The following is a 22,832-nucleotide window of genomic DNA, read 5'->3' as shown; positions in this document are numbered from 1 at the left end:
ATTGTAGTACAGTATAATGGGAGGGCTCTTTAAGCACCTTGTACACTGTGCTGCAGGGAGGCTTTGCATACAGGCCTCCAATTCTCCGCTAAAGGCTCCGACAAAGTACTGCAGGTTTTGCTGTTGGCCGGCGCTGTTGTAGCAGACTACACTGTGCGTGACGCTTTCTGCATTTGAGCCGGAGAAGCTGAATATTTCATCCTTTTCATGTCATTGTAACAGGGCTGTGGGAAATTACCATGCGCATAGAAAGTGAATACAGCCCTTTCTCCTCCCCACAGCGTTGTAGTATTGGTAATAATTATATCCTTGGGAAATACTACATGGTTTCAGGAGCTCCGGCTTACTGATTGCCTTTCAGCAGCCCACTACTGTGACTCTAAATCCTTCTATAGAAGAAATTGAGAAAATGGTCATTATTGATGGTTTCAAGTAGGATTTCTGGCAATTAGAATTTAATGGGAAAAAACGTCAGGTTAAAGGGGCTTTATCCGTCATTCAGAAATGTGTATATTTAAAAGTCTGTTCTTTGGCCAGGAGTGACGACGTCAGAAAACCAAAATAGGAAAAGTATTTTATTTAAAAGTGTGTACTTTTTTTATGTCGCAAAATCTTTGCATACGTTGACCGCTCTCTTCATGAAATTGGGCAGTGTACATAATTATATGTTATGTGAAGGCACTTTGAGGATTCCTTATATTTCGTAGGTTATCTTTATGCCGTTTATGGTTCCTCAGTTGTCTTGGGACTATACGTCTTGGCAAGCCCTGCCACTTAATTTTGTATATTTCACTTTTAAGAGTGGTGCCTCCTGCATAACTGATGTGGTGCTTAATGAGACCGTTTGTTTCTTTCCTCCACCAGAGTGGCGCTGTTGAGTGCAGACGGATGTTGTGCCCCCCTCTTAATTGTTCTCCAGATTTCCTCCCTGTCCATGTTCCAGGGCAGTGTTGTAAGATTTGCAGACGTAAGTAATTCCTGCTGTTTTTGTATTTGCTCTGAACTCTTAGGGTTTTTATTTAATCTTTTTAAGAGCATGTTGAATTTAAGCGGATTGCCGGACTGCTGTGACGTCTATAAAAAATAAAAAGCCTGTTATACTAAAAAAAAACTAGTGACATGCCTAATGCTGATGCTTACCTCTTCCTTTGTGTGTGTGTATTGTGTGTGTGTATTGTGTGTGTGTGTGTGTGTGTTTCTCTGAAAATTGCTTTTGTAGTTTCCATTTTGTATTACTCTTCAGATTTATTTAATTATAAGTAATAAGTAGGACTGATGCTTAACATTAACGGTTGAAACAAGAAAAAAAATATATAATTTTTTTTCCCAGTCACTGCTTTTCATAACTAACAATATAAATAGATTTGGTAGTCAATTGCACTTCCTTACAGGACTGTACAAGCTTGTCTGTTGTACCTTATATAGACTATCCTCATGTGCGTCACACAGGATCCCATACTGTACTTTCTGTAGTCTTCCTCCCTCGTGTGTGTCATAGAGGATCCTATACTGTACTTTCTATAGTCCTCCTACCTCATGTGCCTCACACAGGATCCTATACTGTACTTTCTATAGTCCTCCTCCCTCGTGTGTGTCACAGAGGATCCTATACTGTACTTTCTGTAGTCCTCCTCCCTCGTGTGTGTCATAGAGGATCCTATACTGTACTTTCTATAGTCATCCTCCCTCGTGTGTGTCACAGAGGATCCTATACTGTACTGTCTGTAGTCTTCCTCCCCCGTGTGTGTCATAGAGGATCCTATACTGTACTTTCTATAGTCCTCCTCCCTCGTGTGTGTCACAGAGGATCCTATACTGTGCTTTCTATAGTCCTCCTACCTCATGTGCGTCACACAGGATCCTATACTGTACTTTCTGTAGTCTTCCTCCCCCGTGTGTGTCATAGAGGATCCTATACTGTACTTTCTATAGTCCTCCTCCCTCGTGTGTGTCATAGAGGATCCTATACTGTACTTTCTGTTGTCTTCCTCCCTCGTGTGTGTCATAGAGGATCCTATACTGTACTTTCTATAGTCCTCCTACCTCATGTGCATCACACAGGCTCCTATACTGTACTTTCTATAGTCCTCCTCCCTCGTGTGTGTCATAGAGGATCCTATACTGTGCTTTCTATAGTCCTCCTCCCTCGTGTGTGTCATAGAGGATCCTATACTGTGCTTTCTATAGTCCTCCTCCCTCGTGTGTCATAGAGGATCCTATACTGTACTTTCTATAGTCACCCTCCCTCGTGTGTGTCACAGAGGATCCTATACTGTACTTTCTATAGTCCTCCTCCCTCGTGTGTGTCATAGAGGATCCTATACTGTACTTTCTGTAGTCTTCCTCCCTTGTGTGTGTCACACAGGTTCCTATACTGTACTTTCTATAGTCCTCCTCCCTCGTGTGTGTCACAGAGGATCCTATACTGTACTTTATGTAGTCTTCCTCCCCCGTGTGTGTCACAGAGGATCCTATACTGTGCTTTCTATAGTCCTCCTCCCTCGTGTGTGTCATAGAGGATCCTATACTGTACTTTCTATAGTCCTCCTCCCTCGTGTGTGTCAGAGGAACCTATACTGTACTTTCTGTAGTCTTCCTCCCTCGTGTGTGTCAGAGGATCCTATACTGTACTTTCTATAGTCGTCCTCCCTCGTGTGTGTCAGAGGATCCTATACTGTACTTTCTATAGTCATCCTCCTTCGTGTGTGTCAGAGGATCCTATACTGTACATTCTATAGTCATCCTCCCTCGTGTGTGTCACAGAGGATCCTATACTGTACTTTCTATAGTCATCCTCCTTCGTGTGTGTCAGAGGATCCTATACTGTGCTTTCTATAGTCCTCCTCCCTCGTGTGTGTCATAGAGGATCCTATACTGTACTTTCTATAGTCCTCCTCCCTCGTGTGTGTCAGAGGATCCTATACTGTACTTTCTATAGTCCTCCTCCCTCGTGTGTGTCATAGAGGATCCTATACTGTACTTTCTATAGTCCTCCTACCTCATGTGCCTCACACAGGATCCTATACTGTACTTTCTATAGTCCTCCTCCCTCGTGTGTGTCATAGAGGATCCTATACTGTACTTTCTATAGTCCTCCTCCCTCGTGTGTGTGTTATAGAGGATCCTATACTGTACTTTCTATAGTCCTCCTCCCTTGTGTGTCACACAGGTTCCTATACTGTGCTTTCTATAGTCCTCCTCCCTCGTGTGTGTCACAGAGGATCCTATACTGTACTTTCTGTAGTCTTCCTCCCCCGTGTGTGTCACAGAGGATCCTATACTGTACTTTCTATAGTCATCCTCCTTCGTGTGTGTCAGAGGATCCTATACTGTACTTTCTATAGTCCTACTCCCTCGTGTGTGTCAGAGGATCCTATACTGTACTTTCTGTAGTCTTCCTCCCCCGTGTGTGTCACAGAGGATCCTATACTGTGCTTTCTATAGTCCTCCTCCCTCGTGTGTGTCATAGAGGATCCTATACTGTACTTTCTATAGTCCTCCTCCCTCGTGTGTGTCAGAGGATCCTATACTGTACTTTCTGTAGTCATCCTCCCTCGTGTGTGTCACAGAGGATCCTATACTGTGCTTTCTATAGTCCTCCTACCTCATGTGCCTCACACAGTTTCCTATACTGTGCTTTCTATAGTCCTCCTCCCTCGTGTGTGTCACAGAGGACCCTATACTGTACTTTCTGTAGTCTTCCTCCCCCGTGTGTGTCAGAGGATCCTATACTGTACTTTCTATAGTCCTCCTCCCTCGTGTGTGTCAGAGGATCCTATACTGTACTTTCTATAGTCCTCCTCCCTTGTGTGTGTCATAGAGGATCCTATACTGTACTTTCTGTAGTCTTCCTCCCCCGTGTGTGTCACAGAGGATCCTATACTGTGCTTTCTATAGTCCTCCTCCCTCGTGTGTGTCATAGAGGATCCTATACTGTACTTTCTATAGTTATCCTCCCTCGTGTGTGTCAGAGGATCCTATACTGTACTTTCTGTAGTCTTCCTCCCCCGTGTGTGTCACAGAGGATCCTATACTGTGCTTTCTATAGTCCTCCTCCCTCGTGTGTGTCATAGAGGATCCTATACTGTACTTTCTATAGTCCTCCTCCCTCGTGTGTGTCAGAGGATCCTATACTGTACTTTCTATAGTCCTCCTCCCTCGTGTGTGTCATAGAGGATCCTATACTGTACTTTCTATAGTCCTACTACCTCATGTGCCTCACACAGGATCCTATACTGTACTTTCTATAGTCCTCCTCCCTCGTGTGTGTCATAGAGGATCCTATACTGTACTTTCTATAGTCCTCCTCCCTCGTGTGTGTCACACAGGTTCCTATACTGTGCTTTCTATAGTCCTCCTCCCTCGTGTGTGTCACAGAGGATCCTATACTGTACTTTCTGTAGTCTTCCTCCCCCGTGTGTGTCACAGAGGATCCTATACTGTGCTTTCTATAGTCCTCCTCCCTCGTGTGTGTCATAGAGGATCCTATACTGTACTTTCTATAGTCCTCCTCCCTCATGTGCCTCACACAGGATCCTATACTGTACTTTCTATAGTCATCCTCCCTCGTGTGTGTCAGAGGATCCTATACTGTACTTTCTGTAGTCCTCCTACCTCGTGTGTGTCACAGAGGATCCTATACTGTACTTTCTATAGTCACCCTCCCTCGTGCGTGTCACAGAGGATCCTATACTGTACTTTCTATAGTCATCCTCCCTCGTGTGTGTCAGAGGATCCTATACTGTACTTTCTATAGTCATCCTCCTTCGTGTGTGTCAGAGGATCCTATACTGTACTTTCTATAGTCACCCTCCCTCGTGCGTGTCACAGAGGATCCTATACTGTACTTTCTATAGTCATCCTCCCTCGTGTGTGTCAGAGGATCCTATACTGTACTTTCTATAGTCCTCCTCCCTCGTGTGTGTCAGAGGATCCTATACTGTACTTTCTGTAGTCTTCCTCCCCCGTGTGTGTCACAGAGGATCCTATACTGTGCTTTCTATAGTCCTCCTCCCTCGTGTGTGTCATAGAGGATCCTATACTGTACTTTCTATAGTCCTCCTCCCTCATGTGCCTCACACAGGATCCTATACTGTAGTTTCTATAGTCATCCTCCCTCGTGTGTGTCACAGAGGATCCTATACTGTACATAGTCATCCTCCCTCGTGTGTCACAGAGGATCCTATACTGTACATTCTATAGTCCTCCTCCCTCGTGTGTGTCACAGAGGATCCTATACTGTACTTTCTATAGTCCTCCTCCCTCGTGTGTGTCAGAGGATCCTATATTGTACTTTCTATAGTCATCGTCCTTCGTGTGTGTCAGAGGATCCTATACTGTACTTTCTATAGTCCTCCTCCCTCATGTGTGTCACAGAGGATCCTATACTGTACTTTCTATAGTCATCCTCCCTCGTGTGTGTCACAGAGGATCCTATGCTGTACTTTCTATAGTCATCCTCCCTCGTGTGTGTCAGAGGATCCTATACTGTACTTTCTATAGTCATCCTCCTTCGTGTGTGTCAGAGGATCCTATACTGTACTTTCTGTAGTCTTCCTCCCCCGTGTGTGTCACAGAGGATCCTATACTGTACTTTCTATAGTCATCCTCCTTCGTGTGTGTCAGAGGATCCTATACTGTACTTTCTATAGTCCTACTCCCTCGTGTGTGTCAGAGGATCCTATACTGTACTTTCTGTAGTCTTCCTCCCCCGTGTGTGTCACAGAGGATCCTATACTGTACTTTCTGTAGTCATCCTCCCTCGTGTGTGTCATAGAGGATCCTATACTGTACTTTCTATAGTCCTCCTCCCTCGTGTGTGTCAGAGGATCCTATACTGTACTTTCTATAGTCCTCCTCCCTCATGTGCCTCACACAGGATCCTATACTGTACATAGTCATCCTCCCTCGTGTGTGTCAGAGGATCCTATACTGTAGTTTCTATAGTCATCCTCCCTCGTGTGTGTCAGAGGATCCTATACTGTACTTTCTATAGTCATCCTCCTTCGTGTGTGTCAGAGGATCCTATACTGTACTTTCTATAGTCCTCCTCCCTCGTGTGTCACAGAGGATCCTATACTGTACTTTCTATAGTCATCCTCCCTCGTGTGTGTCAGAGTATCCTATACTGTACTTTCTATAGTCCTCCTCCCTCGTGTGTCACAGAGGATCCTATACTGTACTTTCTATAGTCATCCTCCTTCGTGTGTGTCACAGAGGATCCTATACTGTACTTTCTATAGTCCTCCTCCCTCGTGTGTGTCACAGAGGATCCTATACTGTACTTTCTATAGTCCTCCTCCCTCGTGTGTCATAGAGGATCCTATACTGTACTTACTATAGTCCTCCTCCCTCATGTGTGTCATAGAGGATCCTATACTGTACTTTCTATAGTCCTCCTCCCTCGTGTGTGTCATAGAGGATCCTATACTGTACTTTCTATAGTCCTCCTCCCTCGTGTGTGTCAGAGGATCCTATACTGTACTTTCTATAGTCATCCTCGCTCATGTGTGTCACACAGGATGTACTTTCTATAGTCAGTCGTCCTTCCCCAAGGTGTAATAGAAGCTGGTAACAAAGAAACATAGAATTTGACGGCAGATCAGAACCACTTGGCCCATCTAGTCTGCCCCTTTTTTACCATATTTTTTTTTACGTTAAACCTTATTTGATCCTTATTTCTGTGTAAGAATATCCTTATGTCTATCCCATGCATGTTACATTGCTCTACTGTCTTAGCCTCTACCACCTCTGATGAAGTGATTTTTCCTCAAATTTCCCCTGAACCTCCCCCCCCCCCGTTCCCCCCCCCCCCCCCCCCCCCCCCTCCCCCAGTCTCAGAGTATGTCCTTGTGTCCTATTGCTTCTCTTCATTTGGAGAATATTTCCCTCCTGGACTTTAAGACACTTGATATATGTGAAAGTTTCTATCATGTCCCCCCTTTCCCTTCTCTGCTCCACACTATACATACTGAGATATTTTAGTCTTTCTGGGTATGTTGTGTGATGTAGGCCATGCACCATTTTAGTTGCCCTTCTTTATACACTCTCTAATGTATTAATATCCTTTTCAGGGGCGTCTTAAGAGAGGAGGGGGCCTATGTGCATACTCCGGGTGGTCCCCCTCCTCTCCGTGGCGCCGTAGGCCCCGGCACTGAGCGGGAGTCTACTACTCATGCACAGGTCTCCAGAAACATGGTGCTCCCCATGTTCTGGAGACAAAATTCGTACTGTGCATGCGTGGCGGCCATTTTGGAAGGGATTTTCTGCAGCGTCCGACGCTGAACTCCGGAGAGGGAAGTACTAAAATATGGGTGCAATGTGTGTGGTGTGGGCCGCCGAGGACCAAGGGCCCCGTGTGTACCACACACATTGCTCCCATGATAGAAACGCCTATGATCCTTCTGAAGATATGGCCTCCAGAATTGAGCACAGTATTCTAGATGAGGCCGTACCAATGACCTATACAGTGGCATTATTCTTTATTTCTGCTGCTGATTCCTCTCCAGTGCAGCCAAGCATCTGACTATCCTTCCTCATTGCTGTGTTACATTGCTTACCTGCCTTTATGTCACCTGAAATAGTGACTCCTAGATCCCTTTCCTCCTCAGTAGTTTCCAGTATAGTGCCATTAATACTATATTTAGCTTTTGGATTTTTGAGAGTGCATGATTTTGCATTTTTTGGCAATAAACTGTAATTGCCACACACTTGACTATTCCTCTAGTTTACCTAGATCCTCCTCATCTGCTTTGCACCTCTTGGTGTGTCTACTCTGTTGCATACTTTTGTCTCATTTGCAAAAAGGCATACTTTCCCTTTAATGCCATTTGCAATGTCACCAATAAGATATTAAAAAGCACTGGTCCAAGTACAGATCCCTGGGGTACTCCAATGGTAACCTTTTCCTCTGTGAATGCACTCCATTTACTACAACTGTCTATCCTGCAACCAAGATCTTATCCATTCAACCATCTTAGTATCTAATCTCAAGCTTTCGAGTTTATTTAGCAGTTTGCGATGTGGAACAATGTCAAAAGCCTTACTAAAGTCTAGATAAGCTATATCTACGGCTCCACCTTTATCTATTACTTTAGTCACACAGTCAAAAAAGTCAGTAAGGTTTGTTTGACATGATATCCCCCCAGTGAATCCATGCTGTTTGGGTTCCTGTATATTGCTTGTTTTGAGATAATCTACAACTCTTTCTTTCCATCAATTTCCCTACTACTGATGTAAGGCTCACTGGTCGGTAGTTTCTTGCCTCTTCCTTGCTTCCACTTTAGTGCAGTGGGACTACGTTTGCTCTTTTCCAGTCTTCTGGAATTATTCCTGTAGCCAGTGACTGGTTGAATAATTCTGTTAATGGTGCTACCAGCACCCCTTTAAACTCTTTTAGTATCCTTTGGTGTATATCATCTGGCCCCATTAATTTATCCACTTTCAGCTTTGAGAGTTCTGTTAGGACCTCTTCTCTGTACCTGTAAAAGTACTTATTTAATTTTTCTGAATATCCCTGCAACTTAACTGTGGCCCCTTCCCCTCTCTTTCAGTAGTGCATACTTATCAAAAATAATTAAGATGATCCGCTATTACATTGTCTCCCTCAACAAGACTCCCAGTCTCTGTCTTTAGTCGTATTATTCCGCCTTTTGTTTTTCTCCTTTGGCTTATATACCTTAAAAAAGTTTTGCCTCCTTTACCCACTGACTGGGCCATTTTCTCCTCAGCTTGTGCCTTTGCACATCTGATTACCTTCTTAGTCTCCTCTTGTTGAACAAGATATATCTTTGTCTTTATTTTTTGTGTCTGCTTATATTTTCTAAAAGCCATCTTTTTTGCTTTCACAATACTTGCTACTTCTTTCACAAAACACGCTGGCTTCCTTTTCTTTGTGTTTTTCCTAAAGGTCTGTAGACTTAATATTGCACTTTTTAATGTGTCCCGCCTCTTATGCACTCCTTCCAAGTACCTCCACTCTAGCAAAGAATTGCTTACACATTTTCCCATCCCTACAAAATCAGTCTTCTTAAAATCTAACATCTTTGTTTTTGTATGGGATGAGTCAGTCTCTGTCTTTATGCTGAACCATACTGCTTGATGATCACTGGATCCCAGGTTTTCACCCACTTTTATGTCCGATATTCTGTTTCCATTTGTAAGTATTAAGTCTAATATTGCGTCTTTCCGAGTGGGCTCCCTCACCATTTGGTGGAGAGATACTCCCTGCAGGGAATTTAAAATGTCCCTACTTCTAGTGGAACTAGTAACAGGCACGACCCAGGTAGTTTACATCAGGAAGATTAAAGTCTCCCATGATTATTACCTCTCCCTTTAATGCCATTTTAGTGATGTCCTGCAATAGGTTCTTGTCCATTCCTCTTCCTGACCTGGTGGCCTGTTTATCACCCCAATATGAAGAATTGACTTCTCCCCTGTTTCTATTGTCACCCAAAGGGCCTCAGTTTTTTCTTCAATACTTTGTGTTATGGTAGTACAGTATTTATGCTTTTTTTTTACATACATTGCTACCCCTCCTCCGATTCTTCCCATTCTTTCCTTCCTAAATAAAGTATATCCCGGTATAGCTATGTCCAATTCATGATTTGCACCATACCTCTGTAATAGCCACAATATATAGATTCTAGATCAGGCTTTTTCAACCAGTGTGCCGTGGCACACTAGTGTGCCGCGACCAGTTGCAAGGTGTGCTGCGGAGCCAGAGCAGCTTCCTGCACCTTCAGAGTGAACTGTTGGGCCCAGGCTCTTCTTAGAGGATCAGTCATGCTCCGGCCGTGACGTATGCCTTGAAAACGCTGCATCTCACCACCCAGCCAGCTCACCCGCCTGCATACACATCTTCCAATTCCCGCCTGCATACACAGCTTTCCTTGCCCACCCACTTCCACACCTGCCCGACCACCCGCTGCTCAGTATTCGCAGCACTCCACTATGAACAACCCCCGCCACTGAGGGACAGGGAGGAGGACAGCTGACCGGTAGGGGCTAATATTTGTTGCTAATTTTTTTTCTACTGTGGGGAACAATAGGATTCATGTGGGGAGAATAAGGATTTATGGGGGGAACAATATGAATAATTCATGTGGGGAGCAATGTGATTGTTTTTTCTGTGTAGGTCAATGTATGTATGGATTTTTTTTTACTATGAGGGCCAATGTGTGTGTTTTGTTTTTTTCTGTGGGGAACTGATGGTGTGCCTTGGCAATTTTAAAATATTGTTCGCTGTGCCGCGAGTTAAAAAAGGTTGAAAATCACTGTTCTAGATCATCCCTTGTCATTATTGCACTTAGTTCTGGGATTTTATTGCCTAAGCTCCTAGCATTTGCACACATAGGTTTTAGAGTTTTGTTTGTGCTTTTCCTGTTCCTAGCTATGTTTATTTCTCTGCCTATGTTTATTTGGTTTTGATCTGAAGTATCTTCTGTTGTTGTGGATATGCTTCCAATTCTGTTTGCCTGCAGAAACAATACCTCTGGGTTGGGGGAGCAGCTTGCTTTATTCCTATTTGGATCACCGCCCTCCCCCCTGCTAGGTAATGCAGTGAATGTGTAGTATACAGTATATACTGGATCACATCCAGACACCTGATACCTTTTGCCCCTCACATGACAAGACGAGAACAGATGAATCCCCGGTTGTTCCATCACCTCTGAAGAGCGTTGGGTGTAATACAGACCTGTAAATATTTAACAAATAAATAAATCCGATTTGTAACCAAGGAGAAAGTACTGAGCAGACGCTTACAGTGTTTCCATCTAAATTCATTTCCCACCTATATGATTTTCCCGGAGAATATATGCCTGCTAAGCAAAATGAAATTTAACGTGACATTCCCGCATGGCTGAACGAGCAAATAAAATGATATGGTAATTGTTTAAATGTATCAGAGACCTCAATGTATTATGATAGGTTTTTATGGACTGTGAAAATTAAAGTGCAGAGAATTTGTTAAGTAAGTTGTTTTAAACTATAAGCCGAAATTGAGCAGCATAATATAGGCAGTGAGATACTTCGCTGTGGAACCCTGCACCGGTATCTGGGTGCCCTAGGTGCCATATAGTGCAGTGCCTGGATATGTTTGGCGTAGTTTCTAGGGGTGCTTAGGGTGATCACTAAGGAGAGGATTACAGTTGTTCGGAAACTGTGTTACCTGCTAAGAGTTACAAAAAGCCACATGATAACCTGTAGATCCTATGGGGGTCATTCCGAGTTGATCGCTCGCTAGCAGTTTTTAGCAGCAGTGCAAACGCTATGCCGCCTCCCACTGGGAGTGTATTTTAGCTTAGCAGAAGTGCAAACGAAAGGATCGCAGAGCGGCTACAAAATAATTTTGTGCAGTTTTAGAGTAGCTCAAAACCTACTCAGCGCTTGCGATGACTTCAGACCGTTCAGTTCCTGTTTTGATGCCACAAACACGCCCTGCGTTCGCCCAGCCATGCCTGCGTTTTTTTCTGGCACGCCTGCGTTTTTCCGATCACACCCTGAAAACGGTCAGTTGACACCCAGAAACTCCCACTTCCTGTCAATCACTCTACGGCTGCCAGTGCGACTGAAAAGCTTCGCTAGACCCTGTGTAAAACTACATTGTTTGTTGTAATAGTACGATGCGCGTGCGTTTTGCGCCGCATGCGCAGAGGTCCAGTTTTTTTGCCTCATCGCTGCACAGCGACCGAATGCAGCTAGCGATCAACTCAGAATGACCACCTATGTATATGGCACATACATATGAGTGTTAGACCTCCCTGTTCTATACAGTACGTGTCTGATGAACATCTGCTGCCTTGCAGGGATATTTATAGTTTACAACTTTAATCATGACTTCTGCACAATGGGGCTGATTCAGTAAGGATTGCAAATTCTGCTAATTAGGGCAAGGCCTTCCTGCACGCTGAACGCCCCCTCCCCCCCCTTGATGAAGCAGAAATTGTGATCCCTCCTACCGGCGCAGCTAATTAACTGCCACCATGTTTCCGATCGCAACACCTGCGTGTGATGCCATATAGCCGCCATGATCACGCCTTATTTGCGCCGCACCGCCCTCCGTTCGGTCACCTCCGCCCCCCGCAAAGCTCCACCTCCTCTCAGGAAACGGAGCATTGCTCCCTTCCCTCATCCCTGCCCCCATGACCGTTAGAGGCGATAGCATTTTCTGTCGTCCCCCCCCCTCGCAGAAAATGCGGGTGCATGAGCAGGACGGGCGCTCCGCATGCGCCCGCATATTTTTCTAATTTGTTGCGGTTAGATCGCACACTGTAATCCGTCCTGAAGTAGGCCCAGTTTTAGGGAGATCTCAGTGCTAATGGAGGTAGTGTAAGTGCTATTTCTTAAGTATGCCTTTCAAGCGATCGATTTTTACCATTACCCAAAAGGCAGAAAAGACACATTGGGGGATATTAAATTGTTTGAAAAGTCAGTTGGGCGTCTGTTTTTTCCTGTCTAATAGACAGGAAAAAACAGACGCCCAACTGACTTTTCAAACAAATTAATTCCCCCCATGGTGTATCTACTGTATATCATGGGGCTCAGTTCAATACAACGTGATCTGAATAGTGCCGGGAAGGAGCTCCCAAAGCTATGTTGTCCCCTTCACACCCTGCACTTAGTTGGGAATTGCCGGTCACCACGCCTTGAACTGGGTGTTTAGTGGCAGGTAACCAGCATTCTCCGACTTAGTGTCTGCCGTGATGCTGTTTGCGCCACACTAAGGGCAGAAAAATGCATCATGGCGCTAGTTTAGTCCAATTTTTGCTCGCACCTCCGGAGGGGTGAAAGCAGGAATCCTCTAGCCGGGCTTAACCGCCTGGTCAATTTGCATAGCTCTGGGACCTCCTTCATATTCATATTAAGCTCAATTGAATCGCGCACATAATAATGTAATAAAAATAAAGCTTATATAATGATTATTATTATTACTATTATCACATTTTATTTATAAGGTGCCACAAGTGTTTCGCAGCGCCGTACAATCCACACACTAGACAATACAGGGTACACAGAACGTAACATTACAGAAAAACTAAAATAGAGCACAGGTAACAATTAGCACCAGTGTTCTCAGTACACAACTGGACTAGACGCCGTAACTAAATATAATGAGGTGTTGCATGGCTGAGACTTGTAGTGCTACACACTTGTGATATGAAGATGTAATGTGCACGGCACATGCTGTGAGTGTTAGACCTCTCAATTCTATACACCTCTATATAAACACCTGCTGCCTTGAAGGGATATTTAGACTGCAGTTTACAGGGTGTTTCTATTTAGGACTAGTGTGGAGGGAAGAGAAGCTTTTGCAATGCACTTGTCCTAATATGCTTGGCTCATAATCTGACAGATTTATTATAGACAGATCTGTGTGAGACTGATGCACATTGCATATGACAGACCTCTGACAAAAACATCTCCACTTACATCTAATCATGTGTTTCCGCACAATGTTAGAGATATCTCGGTGCTAATGGAGATGGATTACGGGCTATTTCTAAAGTGTGCCTGTCAAGCGATAGAATTCTACCGTACCTCACCATCTTCCAAAAGGCTGAACACACCGTGTAACTGTATCATAGTAATGCAATAGAGATAAAGTATTTCACACACACCGTTTACATGACTTCATAACATTTCATAGGTGAGTCCGACTTTGTGCACCTGTCATGCAGCATAGACGCAGTGTATTTAGACTATCAGATGATGGTTTTATCTGTTACACGTATCCTCTTGATTTAAACCTCCAGCCAAATATCTGTTTATGCAAGACAGATTTGATTAGAGTTTGGACTTTTAGTAAAAGCCAGTTAAGGGGTCCTGAGGATATGGATTGAGAGAGAGAGGGCGGGCTCCATCCATGAGTCTATTTTGGGTTATCAGCCCGAGAGCAGGCCAATTACCTCTTAAGAGGCTGATATAAAGTGTGTCAGAGTTTTACTCAGGGTCTCACTACCTGGGGAAACGGGCATCAGTCTTGTTATGAGACACTGTGATGTACTGACAGTGAGTACTGTGCATATGCCTAGGTTTGCAGTAGGGGCATTATGTTCTCCCACTCAGAGAGGGAATCTGTTTTGTTTAGATAGTGTCCAGACGGGCTAGGATTTATTTTGATGTTTTGTTTTTTTTGCACTGCACAATAAAACTAGCCACAGCTAGATTGTTCGAAAACCCTGGACTGGTGTGCTGTTTTCCTGTCTACTATGTGTTTGGAGTTGCTGGTCTACCCCAGGAGAGGGTACCCCTATCCTGATCTCCTCACAATTTATATATGTACTCTGTGTGACTTCAGGCAAACTTGCCCCCTGCTATGGGCTCCCACTATGGGGGGGACGGAAAGAAGTGACAACAGAAATTTTGCAAGTGAAGGGGTAGAGGTAGGAGGGTTCGCATAGTGCATTCATTCAAATCGCCCTATTGTATCGAGCAACACCCGGTATAGTGTTAACTAACCACTTGTTCATGGCCAGTCAGGGGGCCTTTTATAATAAGGGCCTTAAAATGGCAAATTACCACTTGGAAATGTTTCCCCCCCCCCCCCCATATTATTGCAGAAAGAGGCTCAGTTAATTGCCATTCCCTCCATACCCTATGCCACCAGACAATCTTAAAATGTAATTGCCAGTTTTTACGCTTTGCCTGCGTTTCTTCAAGAGACAGACTGCGATTATACTTGTGAGCATTCATGTTGAAACGGACAGGAATCCGGCTGTGGGCTCTGAAGTGAGTGAAGTTTATTTTCCTCCCTTTAGAACGGAATTGGAACGTTATTTTGTCTGACATTTTGCGGACCCGCAGTGGGATAATTGAGGACAGGTGGCTTTCACTTGTTTTTCTAAGTGGAGATAAACTTATCTGCTCATCGTTCCCTGAAGAAGGTAAATGGGGAATTGTAGAAGAGGAAATTGAAAAACAAAGATGCATTTTACAGATTCTTCCAAAGGGCTTACTGAGCGTTTATTTCATGGAGGAGACACAAAGGGACAAAAAGTTGCGCTGGGAAGGAACCGCACTTTTTTGTTTAATGGGAAATTTATGAGCGTTCTGTAAATCTTTTCCCATCCTGATCATAAGTTTTATAAAATTAATGGTAAAGTGCCCATTGCCAGATTTCTGAATCTCAAGGTCACAAAGTTTGTTTTGGGTAAATTAAACCACTTCAATGCCGGTATATTGTCATGACATAATTGCAAAGGTTTTAAGAAATGAACTGTTTTATGGACATTTGTAAATACATATTTTGTGAATTTAACAAAGAAAGTGACACTTCTGAGGCTTTAATTATATTATTACATGTTGCAAAAGGAAATTGTCCACAGCTGAGACTTTAAAAAAAAAAAAATATATATTATTCTACCGTAATCTGTAAGGCGAGTCTCGCAATTTGATCATGTCTTCTCATTATTACAGCCAAATGTACTTATGGAGGAAAAGTCCTGGCTGAAGGTGAGCGGATCCTGACTGTGAGCTGCCGGGAATGTAAAGTGAGTGTCAGCTTTTATCTCAAGACTTGTTTTATGATTTCTGATTAAACTGATCTTGTGACATGTGGAATTGTCAATCCCTCTGGTTCATCCTGGTCTACAGAGTTCTTACGCCTGATACATTGTATAGATTACATTAAACTGAGGAATGGCTCTGTACTGTACGCTACGTGCAGGTGTCTGGGCTGATGAGATTTAGTATGACAATGCCAGCTGGGGTCAAGTGAGTTTCTGCAATCCTGTCTTCACAAGCCGGTTACAAAGTGGATGTGGATATATATATATCTATATCTATATCTATATACACACACACACACAGAGGATGCAGGTGGCACTCGGAGGCTTGCACACAAGGTATAGTGAAAAACAGTCAGGTGGGTTTATTGTCAACGTTTCGGGGGACGTTTCCCCTTCCTCAGGACACTACACACAAGTGCAACACAAAGTGAACAACTTAAATATATGGGGACAAGTTACCCCAAGGGGAGAGCGGACTGCTGGATGGACTAACTATATATATATATATATATATATATATATATATATATATATATATATACACTGTATATGGGATGTGTATGACACACCCACAGTCGGGATCGCAATGGACAGAATCCTTATATAGAGGTTATTCATGTTGAATTGCAGATTCTGCTATAAAGCAGAATCTGCAATCCTTTTTGTTCGCAAGCTGAAGGACCGCCCATCGCAGGTCAGTTAAATTGCGCCCGGAGCAACTGTGGACTACCCCCTGCCTCCGCAGCCATGCCAGGTGGCCCGCCGTCATTTTTTCAATTGGAGTGGCTGCAAGTAACGTCACGTAGCCACCCCTCGAAACGCCGCCAACCCGCCCCCATTTTCCCCACAAATGTCCCCGCAACGGTCCGTTGTTACCCCCGCCCACACACCAAGCACCTCTACCTGTCAATAAGGTAGAGTGTTTGCAGCCAATGCGATGCTATTGCATTGGTTGGGCCGTGCACACGCAGGATGGGACGCATGCATTGCCGCCGCCATCGAGGATATTGCGGACACATCACTTAGCGACGTGACCTGAATAATCTCCATATTCCGGTAAGTATTTTTTCCCTATTCTTAACCATAACCTCCCCCTCACACAGCCCACACCTAACTGTTCCCCTGTCCCCTAGCCCTAACCCTCCTCCTAGCGCGTAACTCTAACACTAACCCCTGTACTTACCCCTGAGATGTGTCAGGATTCTGACTGCCGGGATCCCACTGTTGGTCTTCTGACTGCCAGGATCCGGACTGCCAGAATTTTGACGGCATCCCATATTATAAATTTTTGTCAGTGTATTCTAGATTTTATTTATTGGTTCTAAGGGAGTGATTCCTGACGGACACGCTTCTATAGTGGATAGAAGTACTGTGGCACATATGGGTCCTTCCATTGGTCAAGAGGAGATCTGCTTGCAGAGGGAGAGGCTTGGAAATGTGAAGCGGTTCTGGGAACCTTTGTAGCCTATAGTGCTGAATGGATGATATCACGGTTGGGCGTTGTGGCATCTCGGCTGTTTCGGTAGCGTCGGTGCACGGTGCTTATGGACAAGTTGGCAAAATCATGGTTTTGGAAAGCCGTTACTGTAGCAGATTGACAATTGGTCAAGTAGTAACCGTAGTATGCTGCAGCCTGCAGACAATACCAGTGAGGTCTCCTAAGGGTTGCCCAAGTCATGATTTATAGTAGATGACAGCAGCTTGGGTCTCATTAGGAACACACTGATTTTATTATAGCATAATTAACGACTTTGTATCAATCAAGGTTGCAACCATAGGCCGCCCACTTCAGCACATGTGACTCCTGCCTAATTCTGTTGCCCTTTGCAGGGTATTTCATACTCTGCTTTAAGGAAACAGCTTGTTTTAATGCTGTAAATATTAACATAGATATTCCCCCCAAATTTGTACATTGTCACAGCTGCACACCCCCTATGTCTCTGTCACCTTGTGGCACTTTGATTAAAATTCATTTCCAAGGAAACATTTGCCTCCATAATGACCGTATTAAAAATCCATTATATAAATAATTAATGATGTCAATATTTTTGGTGACAGCCTTGTTATATATGCATAAACCAATTTAATTCTGCTGCATTTGTTTCCCTATGGGCATTGCTTGGTTACATTTTCTAGAGGGATGTAATTAACCTTTTCTCTGGACTTGACTTTTATTGGGGTGGGGGGGTGATTTGTCAGGTCTAGTCCTTTTTAGACCAGGTTTTTCTAAATGGCTTATCATAAATTACAGAAATGACCCCCGTAATTTGCTTTGCAGTGTTTCTACCCCAGCATGCGATCGCAAGCAGTTGCAGTTTTGCTAATTCAGCATAACTGCAACTGATGCTAAATGAGGGACTAGTTGCGGGGACACAGCTCGGCGTGACGGAACAGTCGTTTTTCGGAAATACGGTCCATGGTGTGCGCTGTCCAACCGATGGGTAGATTCATCATCCTTATTAGGAAAAGTAACCACTATGCCTGGTGCCGAGTTGGGCAAATATTGGGCGCTTGTGTGCACATGGGAAAAAATGTGTATATGCCACGTGCGCACTTTGAAGTGTGGCTGCACACTACACTTACACTTGGTTTGGTGGCTATTATCATCATTATCACTGCGCAATTGCAGCATCCTATACAAGATGAATGAAGTACGCCTAGCATACGGAGCAGTTTCCCATCACTGGACTTTGCCTGTGTGACAATGCGCAGATACGCTTATTTGGCTAAAGGGTAAATGCAATCAAAATGCATAAGAATCTTCATTGCATCTACTGTCCTTGCATGCACTCAGGAGCAAGCATGATGCAAGTATACACTCTGCAAACAGGCGTGCATTCCTCGCAGCATCAGCCCCATCTCTACAGAGTATAAAATAAAGCCCCCCGTAGGCGCCATTCTCTGTCTGTTCGGGCTAATTTCGAGAACCACTTGACGGATTTTGATGCAGTTTTCACAATTCTATTGAGCTTTTCTCAAGGAAGGTTTCGGTGTATGGAACATTAATCTATGACAAAAGGGAGCCGAGCAGTGATGATTTTAGTAAAGCAAGTCCCGCTGCACAAGATACCGGCGCCGGAATTACAACACACAATGGAAAACGGACAACGGAATCCCGACCGTGAACACAGCGGCCCTGGTAAGTACAAGAGGCGTTTCAGCAGAGGATGGGGCCCGTGTGCACCTCCGGGTGGGCCCCCTCCTCTGTACGGCGCTGTAGACTCGGGCCTTGTGCCGGAGTCTACTGGGCATGTGCAGGTCTCCAGAAACATGGCGCCCGCCATGATCGGGAGACCACGCATGCATGATCCACCTGCGCATGCATTTTGGCGGCGATTTTCCGCCGTGATCACAGTGTGCAAGTATTACAATGGGTGCAGTTTGTGCGGCATGGACCCCCACAAAATGCAACGCACAAAATACACCCAGTGTAGAAACACCAATGGTAAGTACTACACTAGGGAAGGGGGAAGGGGGGGGGGGGGGAATTAGGTTTAGGGTATGGGATAAGGTGTTAGAGTTAGACACCACTGGGGGAGGGTTAGGCTGCAGGGGTGAGACGGTGAGGTTTAGGCTGCGGGGAGAGGGGCTTAGGGTTAGGGAACTAAAAGGGTGGGTTAGGATAGGGTAGGGGGACGGTTAAACTCCTTTGCTCCCTTGTCGGGATTTTGACTGTCAGGATGTCGCTGTCAGTCTCCTGACCGTCATCAATCTGACCGCCGGCATTTCCTACCCAAAACCTGTTTCTAACATGTATAAGCCTTTGTGACTGAGTGACGGTCTCAGCAACGCATTAAGCATCCTGCTCATTAACGTCCAATGTGAGGATAGACGTAAACTATGAATACGCTCTGTGTGACATCACGGAACAAAACCTTGACATCTTTTGGTATTCCCATCAGTCCTTAACCACCGGCGGTGCCACCTTGATGATGAAGGCATTTGTGGATTGTGCTGGCACACGGCACAGAACTGCAATAACTCCTCTCTCACATTCCTCTAATGATTTTATTTACTCGCTGACAATCCTGCATGAGATACAAGCTCTCCACAACTTACCTCTGAATGCAGGAAGCTCGGATCAGACACAGAGAGCGGAGGATGGTCGCCCCCGGCGCAGTCTTCTCTTGCCACAAAAGACAGGTGGTTTAGAGTGAACTCCGCAGTCATTTATTCATTAGGTGAAAGTGTAAAAACAGTGAAGAAAATGAGCTCTGTTCCCTGTAGCTCTATTCACAGAGATCAGAACAAGAGGGATGTGTGTCAACCGCAATGCCTAGGGAGGAGCTCATACTGCAAACCTTAGGTGATAACAGGCAAAAAATATTATTAGTATTACATATCGCGTCAGGGGTCCGCAGCGCCTTACATAGCACCACAGGGGTCTGCAGCACCTAACATAGCACCACAGGGGTCTGCAGCACCTAACATAGCACCACAGGGGTCTGCAGCACCTAACATAGCACGAAGAAGTACAGAAGACTTATAGTACAACACTTGCAGCAAAGAAGGCAAGCAAGGTATTAACATGCAGTAAGCGGGGAATTGATGCAAGTGATGAGTGTTATACTCCCATTATATAAATCCCTAGTGAGACCACATTTTGAATACTGTGCACAATTTTGGGCACCGTATTACAAGAAGGATATCCTGGAGCCATAAAAAAAAGGTTCAGAGACGGGCGACCAAACTGATCAGAGGAATGCCAGGAAAGACTTGCAAGGCTAGGCATGTTTACACTGGAAAAGAGGAGATTAAGAGGGGACATGATCACCATTTATAAATATATAAGGGGACAATACACAGAGCTAGCGGGGAATCTGTTTTTAGTAAGATCCACACATAGAACATGTGGACATCTGCTTAGGTTAGAGGAGAGGAGGTTCCGCACACTAAGGCGAAAAGTTTTTTTCACAGGACAATACGAGTTTGGAATTCCCTGCCTGAGTGAGTAGTAATGGCGGACTCGGTCAACACTTCTAAGAATGAGCTGGATACGTTCCTAATGGACATGGATATACAGGGTTATGGTGCATAGTTCACACGCTACTGTTATAAAAAAGAGTAACAAAACGGCCGACTTTAGCACAATACAGCATATGAGACCACATATAGGTTGAACTCGATTGACAAATGGTCTATCATTTTTTCAACCTCAGAAACTATGTAACATAGTGACGTGTAGCCGTTGCATTGAAATTTACTGTGGCTGTACCATGGGCCTGATTCAGGTTTGTAAGTAAAGCAAAAAAGCAAGCAACTGGTCAAATGTATTATTTATTTATTTATTACCAGCTATTTATGTACCGCACACATATTCCGCAGCGCTTTACAGAGAATATTTGGCCGTTCACATCAGTCCCTGCCCCAGTGGAGCTTACAATCTATATTCCCTATCACATGTACACACAGACACATTCATTAGGGTTAATTTTTGTTGGGAGCCAATTAACCTACCAGTATATTTTTGGATTGTGGGAGGAAACCGGAGTACCCGGAGGAAACCCACGCAAATACGGGGAGAATATGCAAACTACGCACAGTTAGGGCCATGGTGGGAATGCATACTGCACTGCAGGTGGGGTAGATGTAACATGTGCAGAGAGAGTTAGATTTGGGTGGGGTGTGTTTAAACTGAAATCTAAATTACAGTGTAAAAATAAAGCAGTCTAACATTTGTGGGCTGCATGCAAAAGCAGCCAGTATTTACCCTGCACGGAAAAAATATAACCACCTCAAATCTAAAAATTTTTTTTTTTTTTAAACACCTACCACCTCTGTCATGATTGCAGCCTAACTAGGAGAATTATGGAAATATGTTCATGTTTTCATTATGTAGTCTAATATTTGACTTAAAACTAATTGATTTCTAAAAATACACTGAGTAGGCAAATAAGGGGTTAATGTATGTTTATGAAGGATGCACCTGGGGCCAGTTTTTGGTCACTTACCCTGATTATAAGATGTACTGCTACCACCCTACACTTATCGACCAGTTATTAGCGCAGCAGATCCTAATGCGGACCAGTGGGAGGCGCATCATATAATCCTCAAAGGTAACGTCACCGGCCAAAGCATCTCAGGAGACCTTTTATCAATCTGTAACCAAATAATATGGGTCAAATACATATAGAGGCCTCATAAGGAACCTACAGGGAGGATCAATATGACCTAATCATATTGTGTATGTGTATATTAATGCCATACCTCATCTTGATTCGAGAAAAGCCTTATATTTGTACAGTGCATTGCTAGAATTGGCCTTGGACAATGAGGTAACACAGATTACAATACCAGGATTCCTTTTGCTGAGAGGTAACAGAGGAGGAGAATTTTTGGGGGAGGGTTTCCAGCTCTGTGCTTTTTGGGTATAAGAAAATGTGTTTAATAACATTCTGTCTGTGTGTTCTTAAATAATGAATGTGTCCAATAGGCTGGGTTATTCCTGGGGTGCCTTTTTTTGTTTTATGGCCCCATGCGAAAACCAGGAGGCTTGGAGGGGTGTTAGTAGGAGCACCAGTCATAAGCTGCAACCGAGAGATTGTGGCTTGTGATTGGCCCTCTCGCACACACACCCCTGCACCACAATGTAAGTTAGGTCATTATGTACTGATAATGCATATTGTTTGCCATAGAACCTGCAGGGTCCTCTATAATCCCCTCATGCTTTAATTAGGGGGTGAGATGCCTTTAGCAGAGTATTTTGTGTAGGTTGTAGTGTCGCTTCATATGAAACTGTGCCTGATTCCCTTTCACCGGTAGGTGGATGTCACGGGTTTGTATGCAGCGGCTGTATGATTGTATACTAATGCAGCAAGCAGCGTCTTGTGTAAGTTGATGGCGTCTGCTGGCAGCGTTGGATCATCTGTGTGAACAGAGGAACGGGGAATTCACACTGCTGAAGCCAGCGATGCTGCGTCCAATATTTTGTGCAATAGTTTTATTAGGGAAACTGGTTTTAGGCCACACACAGGAATAGCTGTGGGTGTGCCCCATATCTGAGAGCTGATGGAAGGGAATGTAGACAGGATGTATGGAATATAATGGTCTGCCTGACTACCCAAAGCTTCCATACACACCTCCCAATTGTCCTGGTTCAGGTGGGACTCTACTACCTTCTATTGGATCAGGGTAATTGGCAGGTGTCCCCCATTTGTAAAGTATGGCCACGCACGTTCGGTCCTAAAGTCTGAAGTTCTATCTATGTAATATCCATTATGTGTACAAGTTATATATAAAATGTGCATTCTTGTCTGTGTGGGATATAGACAGATACATTTTTATTGTCACCTGGTACCTGGGGGCCTCTCCCTGTAAGGAGCT

General features: G+C 44.3%; 1 protein-coding gene across 3 annotated transcripts in view; it reads left to right on the top strand.

The window, feature by feature from the left end:
• The window catches only part of NELL1 (neural EGFL like 1), a 1,344,875-nt gene that overhangs the window by 436,289 nt on the left and 885,754 nt on the right, over positions 1-22,832 (top strand). For all 3 annotated transcript variants that reach the window (XM_063946373.1, XM_063946374.1, XM_063946375.1), the window contains exons 9-10: positions 865-967; positions 15,418-15,491. In XM_063946373.1, the coding sequence (XP_063802443.1) occupies positions 865-967; positions 15,418-15,491 (177 nt within the window). The remainder of the gene's footprint in view (positions 1-864; positions 968-15,417; positions 15,492-22,832) is intronic.

The sequence above is a fragment of the Pseudophryne corroboree genome, chromosome 11 (genome assembly GCF_028390025.1).
Source record: "Pseudophryne corroboree isolate aPseCor3 chromosome 11, aPseCor3.hap2, whole genome shotgun sequence".
In the NCBI taxonomy this organism is placed as follows: Eukaryota; Metazoa; Chordata; class Amphibia; order Anura; family Myobatrachidae; genus Pseudophryne; species Pseudophryne corroboree.
The sequence above is the reverse complement of the archived record's forward strand: the minus strand, read 5'-3'. Positions and strand labels throughout refer to the sequence as shown.